Source organism: Lissotriton helveticus, chromosome 4_1 (assembly GCF_964261635.1).
Source record: "Lissotriton helveticus chromosome 4_1, aLisHel1.1, whole genome shotgun sequence".
NCBI lineage: Eukaryota > Metazoa > Chordata > Amphibia > Caudata > Salamandridae > Lissotriton > Lissotriton helveticus.
The window spans coordinates 310477736-310496793 of record NC_136063.1 but is presented as its reverse complement, the minus strand read 5'-3'; the positions used below and the strand labels follow the sequence as shown (position 1 = coordinate 310496793).

General features: G+C 46.6%; 1 protein-coding gene across 1 annotated transcript in view; it reads left to right on the top strand.

Annotated features, from left to right (window-relative positions):
• The window catches only part of COL14A1 (collagen type XIV alpha 1 chain), a 559513-nt gene that overhangs the window by 489826 nt on the left and 50629 nt on the right, over nucleotides 1-19058 (top strand). The window contains exons 38-41 of the mRNA XM_078686835.1: nucleotides 2312-2407; nucleotides 15903-15956; nucleotides 16359-16412; nucleotides 18319-18372. Of these exons, the coding sequence (XP_078542961.1) occupies nucleotides 2312-2407; nucleotides 15903-15956; nucleotides 16359-16412; nucleotides 18319-18372 (258 nt within the window). The remainder of the gene's footprint in view (nucleotides 1-2311; nucleotides 2408-15902; nucleotides 15957-16358; nucleotides 16413-18318; nucleotides 18373-19058) is intronic.

The window sequence follows — 19058 nt, the reverse complement described above, 5'->3', positions numbered from 1 at the left end:
CGGCCGGTAGTGGGAGTACCGGCCGGGCGGTGACGTGGGGAGGGGGAGGGGCAGGGTGGGGGGTAGTAATGTATGGATTACGGACCTGAATAGGTAAGTAAACAGGAAAATAAATAAAACGAATTTCGTTGCGCGCACTGCATCGCATTTGGTGATGCAGTGCGCGCAACAAAATTCGTTTTATTTATTTTTATGTTTACTTACCTGGTATGGTCCTGAATCCATACATTACTACCCCCCACCCTGACCCTCCCCCTCCCCACGTCACCGCCCGGCCGATACTCCCACTACCGGCCGTGGCTGACTACCACGGTCTTGGGCCCTGTAACTATTGCTCCAGTCGTCTCTGGTAACTTCCAACAGATTTGCACCTGCTACATTAGGGACCTGCTTTAGAGTTCTGTGGGTGGGTTACTCAGTAACAAACGTGAGGGATACCCCGTCTGCCATAGCACAAGTGTCATTGGATATAGGTCACGCGTAATACAGTGGACGGGATGTCCGTTGCGTTTGTGATGTAGTATCCCGCTCGCCAAACTCTAAATCAGGCTCTATGTTTCTATGTAAAACTGGCTACTCATTGAAACAACAGAGTGCAAAGGACAAAGTCACCACTGCAATACTGTTAAACACCAGAGTGATCTATGTAAACAACCCTCTTGCTTGGAAATGACAGTGCAACAGGTGAGGGCTGTATGTCAGAATGTGACTTACTAAAATGGGGAACAGCCTTTACGACGTGGCTGTTACACCGCGTGCCGTTACAATGCGTTTTTTTCAACGCAAGTCGTTACCACGACTTGCGCTGGAGGGCGCTGCAGGACAAGGAATTTTTTAATTTACTATCCAACACCTTCCCTACTGTACGTAGGCTGGTGTTGGAATAGTAAATTAAAAAATTCCTAAGTCCGCACCCCCTCCAACGCAAGTCGTGGTAACGACTTGCGTTGAAAAAAACGCGTTGTAACGGCACGTGTTGTAACGGCACGCGCTGTAAAGGCGTACAACCTACTAAAATATCATGACAACAATATTGTGTCCTAAATATCATTTAAAAGTAGTATCTGATTGAGTGTAGACTTCGTATTATGAATCCAAAGGGGTGATATTTCCGTACAACATCCGGGTGATCAAAGTGATAGTTTTGTTTTCAGATGAAGTGTATGGGTCATTCCAAATATGCATATAAGGCCGCGCTGTTTAAATGAGGGCTCTACTCTGTGTCCCTCTCTGAAACTGGTTATCTCGCCAACCCAAAGGCCATCATTACATGTGGGCTTGTAATCCCGATTGGGGCCAGTAACAGATGTTACAGGCCTGGATATTACCGCCCCCATCGAGGGTTCCTCTGGTCTGGTATTTTTTTGCTGAAAGCAGGTGAAGTATGAGGCAAAACCGTGTAGGAATAACAACAAAAACATCTTATTCCTGCATGCTGTTCCCTAAAAATTGTAATGTGGATCAATTCCGTTCCTCAGCCCCGAATTACAGGCAGACTTGATATTATTAATTACAAGGGGGGAGGAATTACTAGGCCATTCTCTGGCACACTCATAATAGATTTCATTGCAGTCAAGGTGCTTGAGCATCCATGGTATTCCTTAAAAGAGTTAAAACCGCCTTGTCTTCCTCGAGCAGGTTTTTGGTTGTCCCGCCCTTTTTACGCAACCCTATGCAAAGCTGTGCATACAGATATCTTGCAAATAGCTTTCAATTACAGTATACATATGCTTCCTTTGGTTACCTTTATGGATAGAGTGAGAAAATCAATGCAAATAAAAGCTTCCTTCAGAAGGGTTCATTCATTTTAAATCAGGTGCCGATACTTCGTACTCGATTTAAGATTACGATATGTGTGAACTTTGCACCTTCCTGAGATTTTTCCTCTCACCGATTTCGTCAGGAAAGTCCTGGAGAAATTTACATCTGGAAAATATCCTGGAAATAGAGAAAATCTGCAGTAACTGGGGTGTGCAAACTCCAGTGTCACAAGTTATTCCTCATTGCGACCTCTTTAGCTGAATGGGGACTGAGGCAATGACTTGTATCCTGGGAAATATCTCACTGTGCGGTCCTGGTATTTCCCTTGGGTTCTTTACTTGGTAAACCTGGCTATCTGGGAATGGCTCTCTAAGTTGTCTCTCAGCTTGACACCAGGTGCCCTGCAGGCAGCAAGGCTTAGCATGATTGTTGATACATTGCATTAAATAGGGATGCTGTCTAGCAAGAGATTTAAGTCTGTTGTCAATGTCTTTACCTTAAATATATTTCAGATATGTGCTTGTTGTCTTAACATGTGATTATGTTTTAGGGACCAGAAGGGCCACGTGGGGAACCAGGCGCAAGAGGACAGCAAGGACCGCCAGGGCCTCAGGGTCCGAGCGGGCATTCGATTCAGGGACCCACCGTAAGTCTCCTCTGTGCTTTAGCGCCTTCTTTACTTATTCTTCTATTGTTTCTCAGCGCTAGCATTACGATTTGCTCGTATTGAGCTAAACCAAACACCCATGTGTAATCCTAGTGTTTGGAATAAATTAACAGAAGTCATTTGAGGTTATATAGTTAAAAACCTTTCTTCACATGTTTAAAGTTCATGGTATTACAATGCTAACTTGTGCATGAAATAGTACTGCAACCAGGTGAACCCTTATGACCAGCGATATGGAGCGCGTGCAGCTGAGAGTGGCTGTGCTGCAAGTTGAAGTGTCTTGGGGCGATGTGACATTAGTCACACGAAGCGTCATATTAGCTCCATGGTGCCAAGATACAGAAGCACTCATTAGTGGCCTCGAAGAGTGAATGATCAATAAAGCACCTGGAGCAAGAAGGTGCAAGAATCCAGGAGGTCATACGCCTGCAAGAGGTTGACAGCACAATACATCCTGCATGCTGCCCTTTGCGGTTGATGTGTCGGTTTCTTTGCACGTAGTGGTCTGCCCCAGTACATGTTATCCCATGTAAATCACAATGGCTGCAGGTCACGGTTAAAGCAGGTAGCCATGAAGGTGAGGTTGCTGCCTTGTGGCTGGGTGAAGTGAGGGGGACTGGTGGACAGAAATGGGTCTTTGTGGTGTGTGAATGATTAGGGACCGAGGGTGCCTAAAAAGAAACTTACACATGAAGCGTAAATCAAGTACCTGGACACTTGAGGTGGTACCGCAGCTGCAGGACTCCCGTTCAAGAGCAAGCCTGGACACTCGAGGTGGTACCGCAGCTGCAGGACTCGCGTTCAGAGCAAGCCTGGACACTTGAGGTGGTACCGCAGCTGCAGGACTCGCGTTCTAGAGCAAGCCTGGACACTCGAGGTGGTACCGCAGCTGCAGGACTCGCGTTCAGAGCAAGCCTGGACACTTGAGGTGGTACCGCAGCTGCAGGACTCGCGTTCCAGAGCAAGCCTGGACACTCGAGGTGGTACCGCAGCTGCAGGACTCGCGTTCAGAGCAAGCCTGGACACTCGAGGTGGTACCGCAGCTGCAGGACTCGCGTTCAGAGCAAGCCTGGACACTTGAGGTGGTACCGTAACTGCAGGACTCACGTTCAGAGCAAGCCTGGACACTTGAGGTGGTTTCGTAGCTTCAGGACTCACGTTCAGAGCAAGCCTGGACACTTGAGATGGTACCGCAGCTGCAGGACTCCCGTTCAAGAGCAAGCCTGAACACTCGAGGTGGTACCGCAGCTGCAGGACTCCCATTCAAGAGCAAGCCTGGACACTTGAGGTGGTACCGCAGCTGCAGGACTCGCGTTCAGAGCAAGCCTGGACACTCGAGGTGGTACCGTAACTGCAGGACTCACGTTCAGAGCAAGCCTGGACACTTGAGGTGGTTTCGTAGCTTCAGGACTCACGTTCAGAGCAAGCCTGGAGACTTGAGATGGTACCGCAGCTGCAGGACTCCCGTTCAAGAGCAAGCCTGGACACTCAAGGTGGTACCGCAGCTGCAGGACTCCCATTCAAGAGCAAGCCTGGACACTCGAGGTGGTACCGCAGCTGCAGGACTCACGTTCAGAGCAAGCCTGGACCCTCGAGGTGGTACCGTAACTGCAGGACTCCCATTCAAGAGCAAGCCTGGACACTTGAGGTGGTACCGCAGCTGCAGGACTCACGTTCAGAGCAAGCCTGGACCCTCGAGGTGGTACCGTAACTGCAGGACTCCCATTCAAGAGCAAGCCTGGACACTCAAGGTGGTATCGCAGCTGCAGGACTCACGTTCAGAGCAAGCCTGGACACTTGAGATGGTACCGCAGCTGCAGGACTCCCATTCAAGAGCAAGCCTGGACACTCGAGGTGGTACCGCAGCTGCAGGACTCACGTTCAGAGCAAGCCTGGACCCTCGAGGTAGTACCGCAGTCGTAGGACTCACGTTCAGAGCAATCCTGGACACTTGAGGTGGTACCGCAGCTGCAGGACTCACGTTCAGAGCAGGCCTGGACACTTGAGGGGGTACCTGTCAGGTTCTGCCCACTCAGCTCATGCACTGCAGGAACGAAGTATGCACCAATACACTCCCCCTGCCCATGTGCCACTTCACAGGCTAATAACTATGAGTGTGCCAATGGACCTGGAAAGAGGGTGGTATTTGAGGAGACACCAAGTCTTCCACCCTCTGGTAGAATAAAAGGGCACTGCTCCCTCCTCCTCGCTTCTGCACCTATGTACACAAACAAAAGAAACACACTTCACCATATATGTAATAGTCGAAATAGTCCCAAATACCCCAAGACCAATGACCATGTCCTGCCACTACAATCACAACAGCTTACCAGTGGAGGGTGCAGGTTTCGCCTCGTGGAGACACCGGGCAGCAAATGAAAACAAATCCAAGATAGCTCTCTTGGACTCAGGGAAAGACCTCCAGCGATATTTGGTGTCCCTCATTCAAAAACATAAACATCAGGGGAAAAAAAGGAAATGCTCAGTAATGTCATGAGCCCAAAAAACCCCTATGTTAGTTATCGAGGACAACAGGTGATTTCAGGGAAGGGGATAGAAACAATGAACCGGCTATCCCGGCACTCGCGGAATGACCCGAAAACACGTCACATCCGCATATAACGATGAAGAGCGGTTAAACAAAAGGAGCGCTTGTAACGAGGCAAAAAGCCCCGCGATTGACCGCGTCTCCTAACAACTTCACCGCTATAAAAACTGAACGAAGGCTCCACTGTATAGGCGGTCAACAGGAGCCCCTATCGTCCCCCTAGCCTCCAAAAACGAGTGCCAGATAACCGTCAGGACAAAAGAACTCGGGCAGGACTTCCTCACTAACTAAACTAGGGAAAGGAAAAAACGGAAAAGGGGAAAGGGAAAGCACGAGGGCATAAAGACAAAAACTCCTAGAGAGAACACTAATCCTCACTAGCCCGTGAGGAATTCAGGAAAGTACTCAGGGAGTACTCTGAGTCAGCAACCATCAACCAGGAGGTATACAACCTTTACAACGCAACTTTTACAACGCACTACCATTACAACGAAACTTTTACAACGCAAAATCCATTACAACGCATACTTTTACAACGCAGTCATTACAACGCATGACACTACAACGCACACCACTACAACGCATGCCATTACAAGGCAGTCATTACAACGCATACCATTACAACGCATAGCATTACAACACAGAGTACCCTACACTATCCAACACTTACCCTACTGTTGCACCCCCTGGAGTTAGAATAGTAATTTTTACCCCTACACTATCCAACACTTACCCTACTGTTGCACCCCCTGGAGTTAGAATAGTAATTTTTACCCCTACACTATCCAACACTTACCCTACTGTTGCAGCCCCTGGAGTTAGAATAGTACATTTTACCCCTACACTATCAAACACTTACCTTACATGCAATGTAATTTAATGCGTTGTAATGGTATGTGTTGTAAATGTAGTATGCGTTGTAGTGGAATGCGTTGTAAAGGTAGTTTCAAAGAATTCGTTGTAATGGTATGCGTTGTAATGGTGTGCGTTGTAATGGATGTTGCGGTGTAAAAAATGCGTTGTAAAGGTAGGCGTTGTAAAAGTATGCGTTGTAACGTCATACATCCCAACCAGGAACCCACACAAAAGCAATAACTAGCAGAGAAACAAAGGTAGGACAGACCTTTTATCCCTTGCCTGGTAGATCATGTGATGTCAGTCCATGGTCACTAAAAAAGGACTACCCCCACTGGGGCATCCTAACAGTACCGCAGCTGCCGGACTCCCGTTCAGAGCAAGCCTGGACACTTGAGGTGGTACCGTAGCTGCAGGACTCCCGTTCAAGAGCAAGCCTGGACACTTGAGGCGGTACCGTAGCGGCAGGACTCACGTTCAGAGCAAGCCTGGACACTCGAGGTGGTACCGCAGCTGCAGGACTCCTGTTCAAGAGCAAGCCTGGACATTCGAGGTGGTACCGCAGCTGCAGGACTCCTGTTCAAGAGCAAGCCTGGACACTCGAGGTGGTACCGCAGCTGCAGGACTTGCATTCAGAGCCAGCCTGTACTCTTGAGGTGGTACCGCAGCTGCAGGACTCACGTTCAGATCAAGCCTGGACACTCGAGGTGGTACCGCAGCGGCAGGACTCACGTTCAGAGCAAGCCTGGACACTTGAGGTGGTATAATAGCTGCTGGACTCACGTTCAGAGCAAGCCTGAACACTTGAGGAGGTACCGTAGCTGCGGGACTCACGTTCAGAGCAAGCCTGGACACTCGAGGTGGTACCGCAGCTCCAGGACTCACGTTCAGAGCAAGCCTGGACACTTGAGGTGGTACCGCAGCGGCAGGACTCACGTTCAGAGCAAGCCTGGACACTTGAGGAGGTACCGTAGCTGCGGGACTCACGTTCAGAGCAAGCCTGGACACTCGAGGTGGTACCGCAGCTGCAGGACTCGCGTTCAGAGCAAGCCTGGACACTTGAGGTGGTACCGCAGCGGCAGGACTCACGTTCAGAGCAAGCCTGGACACTTGAGGTGGTTTCGTAGCTGCAGGACTCACGTTCAGAGCAAGCCTGGACACTTGAGGTGGTACCGCAGCGGCAGGACTCACGTTCAGAGCAAGCCTGGACACTTGAGGTGGTTTCGTAGCTGCAGGACTCACGTTCAGAGCAAGCCTGGACACTTGAGGTGGTACCGCAGCGGCAGGACTCACGTTCAGAGCAAGCCTGGACACTTGAGGTGGTTTCGTAGCTGCAGGACTCACGTTCAGAGCAAGCCTGGACACTCGAGGTGGTTTCGTAGCTGCAGGACTCACGTTCAGAGCAAGCCTGGACACTTCAGGTGGTACCGCAGCGGCAGGACTCACGTTCAGAGCAAGCCTGGACACTTGAGGTGGTTTCGTAGCTGCAGGACTCACGTTCAGAGCAAGCCTGGACACTTGAGGTGGTTTCGTAGCTGCAGGACTCACGTTCAGAGCAAGCCTGGACACTCGAGGTGGTTTCGTAGCTGCAGGACTCACGTTCAGAGCAAGCCTGGACACTTGAGGTGGTACCGCAGCGGCAGGACTCACGTTCAGAGCAAGCCTGGACACTTGAGGTGGTTTCGTAGCTGCAGGACTCACGTTCAGAGCAAGCCTGGACACTTGAGGTGGTTTCGTAGCTGCAGGACTCCCGTTCAGAGCAAGCTTCAGCTTTTTCCTGGGCACATGGGGCTGGATGTGTCACTACATTTTGTAGTTGCAGGGCCTATAATTCGCAAAATCACTGAAATGTATGGAAGGCATTTTGAGAGCAGGAAAACCATTTTCGACTCACAAAACACCCTTTACGACTTCCGCACTGGGACACTCCTGAGTATCCGTGCACGTTATAAATATATAGTGACATAACAGAACATACAGAATTGCAATAAGGTTGCATTAAAAGCGTGTCCCCTGTCAAATTGCAATTTGCAGTGACGTGTTACTGCTTTCCGACAGCAACTGTAGCCACAAATTATTGATCAGATACTGACACCTGAATTTTAGTAGTACCTGAATGGGGGCAGGGGACTAACACAGGAGGAGGTATGTTCCAGGGAAACATTTTTTGAAGCAGCACCTACCCCTTCAATGGATATGGGATGCTTTCCGATAAGGGACTGCATATGCATGAACAAAAGTCTTCTATTGCTGTCCCTAAATTCACGGATTGCAAACTGTGACTGCCTATCATTTTACAACATACAAATGTAAAATTTGTGAGGCTGCCTATCAGTTCATAGGTAAATTCGTAAATTGCCTCCCTGTTTGCAAACCAGTTGATGTGCAATTTGCAAATGCTGGTTTGTGAACAGGGATTAGTACAAAAGTTCACAGGTTTCATGGCGAATGCTACTTCTCCAAGAATGAACAGGCACACAGTGCTGCTCCGAAGCCAAGCAGCAACGGCGGACTGTACCAACCGCACCTCACACAGAGTTCCAATCAATTAGAGCCTGGTCCACTTCATATGCAGTACCAGCGTTGTGTGGTACCGCTGTCAAGCAGATCCAAGAGCCTGGTCCACTTCATATGCAGTACCAGCGTTGTGTGGTACCGCTGTCAAGCAGATCCAAGAGCCTGGTCCACTTCATATGCAGTACCAGCGTTGTGTGGTACCGCTGTCAAGCAGATCCAAGAGCCTGGTCCACTTCATATGCAGTACCAGCGTTGTGTGGTACCGCTGTCAAGCAGATCCAAGAGCCTGGTCCACTTCATATGCAGTACCAGCGTTGTGTGGTACCGCTGTCAAGCAGATCCAAATTCTATACAAAGCGGACTGGTGCACCCACAGATGTGCAAGTCCACAAATCCTTGGTTTTGGAAAAAAATAATATTTTTTAAAAATGTAATTTTCATATAATGCATAGCATCCTTCAAACGAATACACAGCTAATGCTTTTCATTCAGAAAGACATTTGAACTTCATCAGGGCTTTTGTGTCTTAATAATCATTAGATTCCTGGATCGATAAATTGAATTAGCAGTATCCATAGTCAATAACCATGTTCGGCAAGATACAACTCAGTGATATCAATGTTCCTAGGCCACGTTTGGCAACGAGTTGCGGTTAATCCAATATTGAAATGGGCAGTAGGGTTCCCTAATCGATACCAATTTTTCATCCACCATAAGGAGTTGCTTGTCTTGAGACTGGTTCCGGTCCAGCCGCCATGTGGAAGTACTCAGTGACCTGCCAGAGTTCAGTAGCACTGCGGCAGCCGCTGCTTTTCTCATCCTCATGATATACCTCAACACCGTGATTATTAACACAAAAAACCCCTGATGAAGTTCAAATGTCTTTTTGAATGAAACGCGTTGGCTAGATGGTCGTGTGATGGATGTTATGCATTATATAAAAATTGAATAAAAGAATATTTTTTACAAAACCGAGGCTTTGTAGACTTGTATATCCCTGGGTGCACCATTCTGCTTAGTTTCGAACATAGTGCTACTCCATCTGCAGATGTTGCTGAAACCACTGGGGCTTCTGTTATAGCACCCGGTCCTGAACATTGGATTTCTGCCTGCCCAAGTATTGTTTTATTGCCTTGCTCTATGGTTCACTTGAAAAGTACAAAGAATCTTGTTTTACTTAAGGGATGCTGTACTGGAGTATCACCTGTCCTGGTCCCACCGGTCACCGTTGTAGAAAGAGGTGACACAGGTTGGTGCAGCCATCTGATCTGAATGAGAGGAACACGTGTCTGCCCCTTCTTACAACTGAGAGTAAAGGGAAGCCTTGAGCCTATCCTTGGTCCTGACTCTCGTGGTAGAGCCTGGATTATCATTTTTTGCTGGGTACCCAAAATGGACCCATCCCTTACGGGGTAGATCCGTAGCTCCTAGATGCTTAAACGTGTTGCGTAGCTTTGCACACTGTGCATCCAAGACATCTGAAGCGGTTAACGCTCTGCCCTTAGACTTTATTGAGTGTGAGTGATGTTAGTGGTCATAAAGGAATATGCTATTTTGTTTTGTCCTCTATTTGTTTTGGTGCTGTTGATCGCATACATTTGTGCTCTAGAGCTACAGCTTTAAACTTCCTCTTGGGTGCAGCTGGCTGGCAGCCAGATCGCCTCATCATACAGGTGCCCAGTTCTTCCCGTTGCCACCACTGCCCTTTTTTCTGTGTTATAGGTCTTCGGTTGCCTTCACGTCAGTGTCCTTGGGGCAGCGAGCAGCTGCATGTTGGGTGATCTGATTGGGAGCAGACGATGGCATGTGCCACTGCTGGTCTTCCCTTCACTTTAAGGAAGAAGTAGGGTTGGACTAGGTTCATGCATTGCAATAGTCTGTGCATCACCCGGCCAACATATTGCTCCAGCGACAACCCTTAGTTCACAAAAAGTTATTTACCCTTGTTGAATGTATGTAGCATTTCATCTCTTAACAGAGTCTTCTTAGTCTTGATAAACTGTGCTTAGTACCTGCTGTAACTCATAAACACACCTTATTTTTGTCGGAGTTCCACAACAACTACTTCTGCTCCACTGCTCCATCCATTCTCCGAAAACTCCCAGATAGATATTGGACCGTGTTGTATCAGCCCTGGGTTTCCGAATGAGCAGAGTAATCGCTGGATATTATCCGTTTGCTATGAACCCCTTTACCGGCCCAACCAGGAGAGCCTGGAGTGGTTTCAATCACACATTAAATCATATGGACCAGAGCGGGAACTCATATGGGACCACTGAGCACTGTATGACCTACTCACGCTTGTTCATTATTAGATTATACTACAAGTCCATTTCAGAGTATTCTGAACTGCCTGGGGCTCTCTTGGGGGCTCAGTGCAGCATGAGGTTTGTGGGGACAGTCTACAAATAAAAGATACATCTTCAGATGTGGCATATTTCACAAATCCAGGCAGAAACGAGTTTAAGACTTCACTAGTCATGTGCGGCAGGTGTTCCATTTACCCACTAAATCAGGGAAGACACCCCTCCTTTTTTCGTTCATGGCCACATTTGGGTAATGCTACAGGCAAAGGAGTAAGCTTTTCACACTAAATAATATATGCTCGGATATTCCTGCAATCATTCAAGCCTTACCTGTTGCTCGTATCCTAGCAACAATGTCAAAGCATCTTTGGAGATTAACTTGTCTTCGTAGATTTAGACGAAGGAGGTTAGGAATCTTCTTGAGTCATCTATGGGCCCTTGATCTGGAGGAGTCAGTTTGGTGATGTCCTTTGTGATCAAGTAATCTCCCATCTTTGTAAATATAAATGTTTTTCTCACTCCCACCCATAGCTTGTTGAATAACATGGAGTGATTGACTGATACAATGTCTTATTAGGGATGTTTAGCTGACCCCTTTCTCCCGCAGCAAGTCTCCTCGGCTTTGAGGTGCCAAGGAAGTAACAAAAGTGCAGTGTGTCAAAGTTTCTAACATCTAACTGCATAGTTAGTGTTTTGTTCCTGCTTAACTTGCTATGAAAAGGGACAGCAACCCAACCAGGTGTCTCACAAGATCTTGGCAACACTACTCACTGTAAAACACCTATTGACCCGTGCACAATAGTGTCCGTATTAACTCTTAATTAAGTATTCATATAAATGGATCCAGCTTTAGCTGTGAGATCGAATAGTCAAACAAGCATTGGCAAAGCCAATGCAAGAACTATTGACTTTGCCAATGGGTTTTAGCCATGTTATACACCATTGTGGCTGCTGTCAAACATGGCTAAAAGTTAATGGCGTACAGGAGAGTGGTTTGGAGTGTCCTAGAACTGAACACCCTGTCACCTCCGGCAATCTCCCACATTGCCCCAGTTCAGGAAAGACCTCAAGACCTGGCTTTTCGGATGGCATCAGCACTCAACGGAGCTGCCCCCTTCCCCCCAGCACCTTGAGACCCTCACAGGTGAGTAGTTGCGCTTTACCAACCCTGACTGATTGATTTGAGGAGTGGTGTACATTGGAGTAGTGTGTCGTAGAATAGAGTGGAGTAAAGTGGCATGCAGTGTCATAGAGGGAGTAGCATAGAGCATCGCAGAGTGGAGTAGAGTGTTGTAGAGTTTTATAAGTGGAGTACAGTGTTGTAGAGTGGATTCGAGTTTAATGGAGTGGAGTGTCATAGAGTGGCGTGGAATACACTGGTGCAGAGTAGATTGGCATAGAGTGTAGCGGTGTAGAGTGCGTTAGTTTTGAGTAAAGTGGTGTAGAGTGAATTGGCGTAGAGTGCAGTGGTTTAGAAGCAGAGTGGGGAAGAATAGAGTGGCGCAGAGTGTAGTGTAGATTGCAGTGGCATACAGTGCAGTGTTGAAGAGTGGAGTAGAGTGGAGTTATGCAGGGTAGAGTGGAGTGGTGTGAGGTAGAGTACAGTGGTGTAGAGTAGAGTGGCATACAGTGCAGTGAAGTGCTGTAGACTGACATAGAGTGCACTGGTAGAGTAACTTGTTTCAGAGTAGAGTGAGGTGGCATAGAGTGGAGTGATGCAGGGTAGAGTGGAGTGGTGCAGTGTTGAGTGCAGTGGCAAAAAGTAGAGCAGAGTGGCATAGAGTGCAGTGGTGCAAAGTAAACTAGAGTGGCTTAGAGTGCAGTGGAGTGATGGAGAGTAGAGTGGATTAGAGTGAGGAGACATACAGTCCATTGACATAGAATGCAGTACAGTGGCATAGAATAGAGTGGTGCAGAGTAGAGTGCAGAGTATATAAAAGTGGCGCAGGATGGATTGGCATAGAGTGCAATGGCGTAAAGTGGAGTGGTACAGAGTAGAGTGCACTAACGTAGACATTGAGTGCAGTGTTGCAGAGTGGAGTAGACTAGACTGGAGTGGTGTGGAGTGCAGCGGTACAGTGTAGAGTAGAGTGGTGTCGAGTGCATTGGCATAGAGTAGAGTGGTGCAGAGTAGAGTGAAGTGGTGCAAAGTGAGGCGGCCTGGAGAAGTGGTGGAGAGCAGTGTGCAGTGGCTTGGAGTGGTGCAATTAGAGTGGAGTGGTGTAAAGTGGAGTGCACAGGGTGTGCCATTACAAACAACATATCTTCAATTGAAATGACCATTACATTTGCACAAACATCCAGTTTTACTGATCAAGGTATACAGCACACAAATGATAATATGTGGAAATGTCATCACCTAGTGTATTGTTTTGTTTTGCTCATATTTGTTTCCACCACACTTCAGAATTACCAAAAGAATTTGCTTCTTTTGTGCTATCCTAATTCTGGTATATTCTTAAATATCTTCACAGTTAATTTACAAACATTTACGTTTTGTTGTGAGCTAGAATAAAATAACATCCTACAGCCTTCCTGCAGAACACCTCCAGTTACCAGAATGATTGTCTCATAAAACCTCTCACTTTGAAGTCAGAGAAAGAAAGGTAAACATCAAGGTCCTTTAGAGGATAGAGCCTGACATTTGACCTCTGTCTTTAAATGCACAGTAACTGTGACTAGATAAGTGCAAGATTTAAAGGCCTGATTACAGAAATCAAACAGAGGTGAAAGGATACAGTAACTAGGTTGTGCTCTACGGGAAGCATTAACTCAAACTGGACAGCCTAAAACAAATTAAACCAGCAAATAGAAACCAAGCACATGTGAGTTGCAATACATTCCAGTGGAAGCTTTCCGAATGTCCCCAAGATGTCTTTAGCAAACTAGACAGCTGCACTCTCTGGTAGGCTTGGACCTAACAAGGGAAGTATTCTAAGGAAAGGCAAACTTTAGACATACGAAATTGTTCAACCAAAGGATCATTTTTTATTGTCTAATCACATAAAAAATAAATTGCAGAGGTGCAGATCTACCTTAAGAACATGGAAGTGTTGGCATCACTTGCAGATGAGGCCGACATAAACTTAATTTAGCATGCCTACGCCCACTTGAGCTAACAACGGGTTTATGAAGTGGCAACCATGGAAAAATTAGACATTTCATCAGAGATTCTTCCCAACTAGTCTATGCTTCAGCCTATGAGTAATACATTGTCCCTGTCCCCTCGTCAAGTTCCCCATTTCTAAAATTCTTGAAACAAGGGATGTTTCATATTATCTGTACTTAGCTACTTCACTCACTTAATCAACAGTGCCATGAAAAATGACAATCTTTCTACTGCAATCACCACATTCGTTTTAAATTACAAAAGAGGTGAGCAGTTATGTTTAATAATGGCACACGTAGGCTGGACACTGATTAATGTCACCACTTTATAAATCGTTACAATTATACAGGAATGGTTGTGCAGCGTGCACAGGAAACATTTGGTAAAACTGAGAATGTTGGAGAAATTGGTGAACTAATGTGTATTGGCCAGAAACCTTCATAAAGATGGATGATACACTCAATTTTGGGACCTTGCTATAGCTCTTGAAGAATTAAATGAAATCAACATTTCATAGTGTTAAGGGGGATTTGCAAGCCTGGCACTTGTCTTGCAGACCAATTCATTGTAGAGAACTGGATTACTTGATTTGACATGCAACCTTGTGTTAGACTGTTGAGCTACTCTGTAATCTGTATACAAATACATAAATATGTATCTATGAATATATGTCTGTAAGTGTGAGAATCTGGCTACTTTTTACAACAACTAAAGACAGTATCCCTCGCACATATTTAAACAGATGTTTCGTTGGTGTTGACAGACAAAACCCACGTTGAATACTAGCAGTTGCATTTTACACATTTTCTTTAAACAGGTTGATAAATATGATTTGCAGATGATAACACATTTTTCTTCCTAGACCCCAGGAATCTGCTTGGTACATAATGAATGTAATGATTAATTTCAGAAGTTGAGGAAACAGTAACCTGAAGCCAAATACCCAAATGTTCTCTCTATTTCTCTCTCTCTTTCTTTCTCCTTCCCTCTCTCTCTCCCTCTCTCTTTCTCTCTCTCTCTCTCCCTCACTCTTTCTCTCTCTCTCTCTCTATCGCTTTCTCTATCCACCTCTCTCTCTTTCTCCCTCTCTCTCTTTCTCGCCCCCTCTTTCTCTCTCTCTCTATCCCTCTCTCTCTCTTTGTCTCTTTCTTTATCCCCTATCTTTCTCCCCTTTCTCTTTCTCTCTCTCTGTCTCTCTCTCTCCCTCTCTATCTTTCTCTCTCCCTTGCTCTCTTTCTTTCTCTCTATTTCTCTGGCTCTCTTACTCTCTCTCTCTGTCTCACCCTGTCTCTCTCTTTCTCTCTCTCTCTGCCTCTCTCCCTCTCTATTTGCCTCTCCCTCTCTTTCTCTCTCTCTCTCTCTCTTTCTCTCTCTCTCTGCCTCTCTCCCTCTCTATTTGCCTCTCCCTCTCTTTCTCTCTCTCTCTCTCTTTCTCTCTCTCTCTGCCTCTCTCCCTCTCTATTTGCCTCTCCCTCTCTTTCTCTCTCTCTCTCTCTTTGTCTTTCTCTCTCGCTCTCGTCTCTCTCTCTCTCTCTCCTTACTCGCTCTCTCTCTCTCTCTCTGTCTTGCTCTCTCTTTGTCTCTCTCCCTCTCTCTTTGTCTCTCTCGCTCTCCCTCTCTGTCTCTCTCTGTCTCTCTCTCTGTCTCTCTCTTTCTCTCCCTCTCTCTGTTTCTTGCTCTCTCCCCCTCTCTCTCTTTATCTCCCTCTCTCTTTATCTCCCTCTCTCTCTTTCTTGCTCTCTCTCTCTCTCCTTCTTTCTCTCTCTCCCTTTTCTCTCTTTCTTGCTCTCTCTCTCTCCTTCTTTCTCTCTCTCACCCCCCTCTTCCTCTCTCTCTCTCTCTCTCTCCCTCACTTTCGTTCCCCCTCTCTCTCTCCCTCCCTCTCCTACTCTCTCTCTCATAATCTCCCTCTCTTTCTTTCTCTCTTTCTTTCTCTCTCCTTCTTTCACTCTCTCTCCCTCTCTCTCTTTCTCCCCTTCTTTCTCTCTCTCTCTCTCTCACCCTCTCCCTCTCTCTCTCTCTGTCTCTCCCGTGTTCACTAATTTGAGTGAACCGCACATCGGGGGCGGTGAATGCAGTGGTATGTGCCTCCTGTGTACATGGTATGTGCAGTGACTACATCCAACTCTGTCTCGACAGGGACCACAAGGAGAGAAAGGAGACAAGGGAGATCTGGGTCTTCCTGGCCAGCAGGTATGTACCTTTATAGTTGCCTAATGTCCCAGCAGTGCATGAAGCTGGAATTCTATTTGTGCAAAAATACACGTTTTAGCGACACTCGTGGTCGAGATTTCGGCACGCGCCGCAGGCGGGCTGACATTGCGACGGGCGATTGTTTGGAAATGGGTGTGTGATACAGATGTTTATTAAAGGGAGGTGCATATGAGGCAGTGTGATGATAAGAGTGGCCCTGGAGGGCGCGCTGCAGGGCCCTTCGCGTCATGCATCGCTGCAGCACGCGCAGTCACGCGCACGCACGTGCCTGCAGCCCGCACCTGGGAGCGCGCCCACACCGAGCAGCTTCAGTAATCAGCGAGGGAGCGACAATCATGGAAAAGTCTCGTTTCTAAATGTGATTTGTTTTGTTGTGTCCAGGGCATCCCAGGAGGCTCGGGGTCACCTGGACGAGATGGGAGCCAAGGCCCCAGGGTAAGGAACATGCAATATTATATATTATTCAATATTCTTGAAACTGGTTTTTCTCTGCTGCAGCAACCGGCACTGCAGGGAAACACGGGGTCTCGGTCCATTTACACTAAGACCCCTAAGAGAGGGCAGGCCTTAAAGCAACGGCGTAAAAATGGACAAAAGACGCCCCAGTTAGGGAGTTTTTCTGTACATGAAATATAAGAGCTGGAAATCACTACTAGAGTTATAAAGTTGAATTGCAGAGAGGCCAATATGTATGTATGTATGTATGTATGTCTGTCTGTCTGTCTGTCTGTCTATCTATCTATCTATCTATCTATCTATCTATCTATCTATCTATCTATCTATCTACCTACCTGTCTGCTTGTCTGTCTATGCCAGTTTAAATACTCCTCTGCTTCCCTTTTAAGTTCACCTGCCTAATAACTGTTATAGCCTTTTCCCTACTGTTTACCTCCATTGTGTGGTTCTGGGCTACCTGTGCCATCTGTAATTCACTCTTTTGGTCCGGTGGCTAGGTTCCTGTTTTACAAATACTTCACATAAATAAATGTTTATACTAGGTGTCTGCTAGTTTGTCTGTCTGTCTCAAAGCTTTCATGTCTGTGCCTTCAGTTTCTCTAGATAACCCGTGTTGCATGTCTAGGAACTCAGGGCCAGATGTAGGAAGGCAAATACCGGTCGGTAACGGTCGATTTCAGCCGTTACCGACCGGTATTTGGAGTTTGGGATGTAGGGGCATGTTAAAATACAGATTCGATAATTTTAACAATCGGTAAAATACATAATCGGTATAATTACCGAATCTGTATTTTGACATATAGGTAGCACTGTAATCAGTGCTACAGGGGTTTACGAATTCTTAATTTACCAGATTATGAAAACCCTTTAAAAAGCATTTCTTTTGCTTTTTGACCCCTTCCACGCTGATGACGAGCTGGGCTCGTCATGAGGTAGCCACCTGCTACGCTGATGACGAGCCCAGCTCGTCACGTAACATGCGCTTTCGGAAATCTCCGCGTACGAGCGGAATTCCGACCGCACGCATGCGGTTAATCAGTGCCATGTTGCAGACATACATGCCCTAAGGGCATGTATGTCTGCAACATGTGCACCCATGCACAATTGAGGGGTGCAACAGGGTGTCAAAGTGACACCCTGCCACCCTTCAATGTTTCCCCCAATTACCGAATCGGTAATTGACATTCATTCCTATGGGCCTCCAGGCCCATATGAATGAATGGCAATTACTGAATCGGTAAATACCGATTCGGTAATTACCGAATCATACCGATTCGGTAATTAAATCGGTAAAATTACCTACATCCCGATTGCCAGTTCTTAAATACCGAATCGGTATGATTCGGTATTTAAGAATCGGTAATCTGGGATTACCTACATCTGGCCCTCAATGTGGTCTGTTTAGAATCTAGATATAGAGTTTTACATCTTGAGGATGGAGCGGGGTGGGGTCAGTATAGTATACCTAGAACGGAAAACTAATAGTCATTGTACTAGGTCTAGAATCTATGTGGCTAACCCAGAATATCTAGCTAATCGGTGTAGTAGGTTTAAATATTTGACTTTCATAAAAAGGATAATGATATATTAATGAGTGATTTATAAAATATTCCTTTGGAGATAAGAAATCATTTGTATAACTTTATTTAATGTTTTAAAGAAAGTTTGCAAATTTTTGCATCAATTTAGATGATGAAAGGAGGAAAAGAATCACCTCCTTGAAAGTTCTCATTAGCACCTCATGGACGAAAGAGGTGTGTGTGGGTTACATGTACATACCGATTTCTCATCTGGGAATAATGCTATCAGTGCTCGAGTCCTAATTTTGGACATGATATGTTTGCTTGAAACTGACTTGTGTATGTCCTGTCCTCTCTTCATGCAGGGAGTGCCTGGCAAGGACGGATCCGCCGGCCCACCTGGCCCTCCTGGACCAATGGTAAGAAATTGTCCATATTTTTGTAAAAGCCTCTATTGCCATTCCAGTTCTGCATGAATCAGAAACCTAGAAACGCATTGAAAAAACACCTAGCTGCTGCTTGGGGCAAGACCGGGTCTGTTGGCCGGTAGATTTTCTCAGTTTTGCCATCCCACAGCCTAGAGTGGTTGACTCAGGAATTTGCAAGAAAATAACCTATTGCATGACTATAAAAACATTGCATATGTATGCCTCCTATTAGAATAGAGGAAATGATCCAGCTAGTCTTCAACAATCCCAGCAGCATGTAACACAATGACGGTGCGGAGCACTGATAATAGTACGGAACAAAAAAATGTAGTGCACCTCCAGACTACGGCGAACCTTCTGTGCCAGCTGGGGTTCACCATCAACCATTGACACACCCGACTCCCTCTCAGATGCATGGAGAGTCTGGTATCCTGAGCTTCTGAGCATGACCATCGATCCTCCAATCAGGCTCCCCCTTCTAGAAGATCTCTTGCAGCAGCATGGGAAGGTTCTCCACCCAACCCTGTCCACTCTTCGTCTTCTTGCGTGGAGATTGAGTGGCAACAGCTGACAGCTTTTGACCTTCCCCTCAAAGTCTGGAATGTCATCTTGGCAGCCAAGCGGTCCTCCACCAAGACGGTGTACACCTTCCATTGGAAAAAAATGGTGGCATGGTG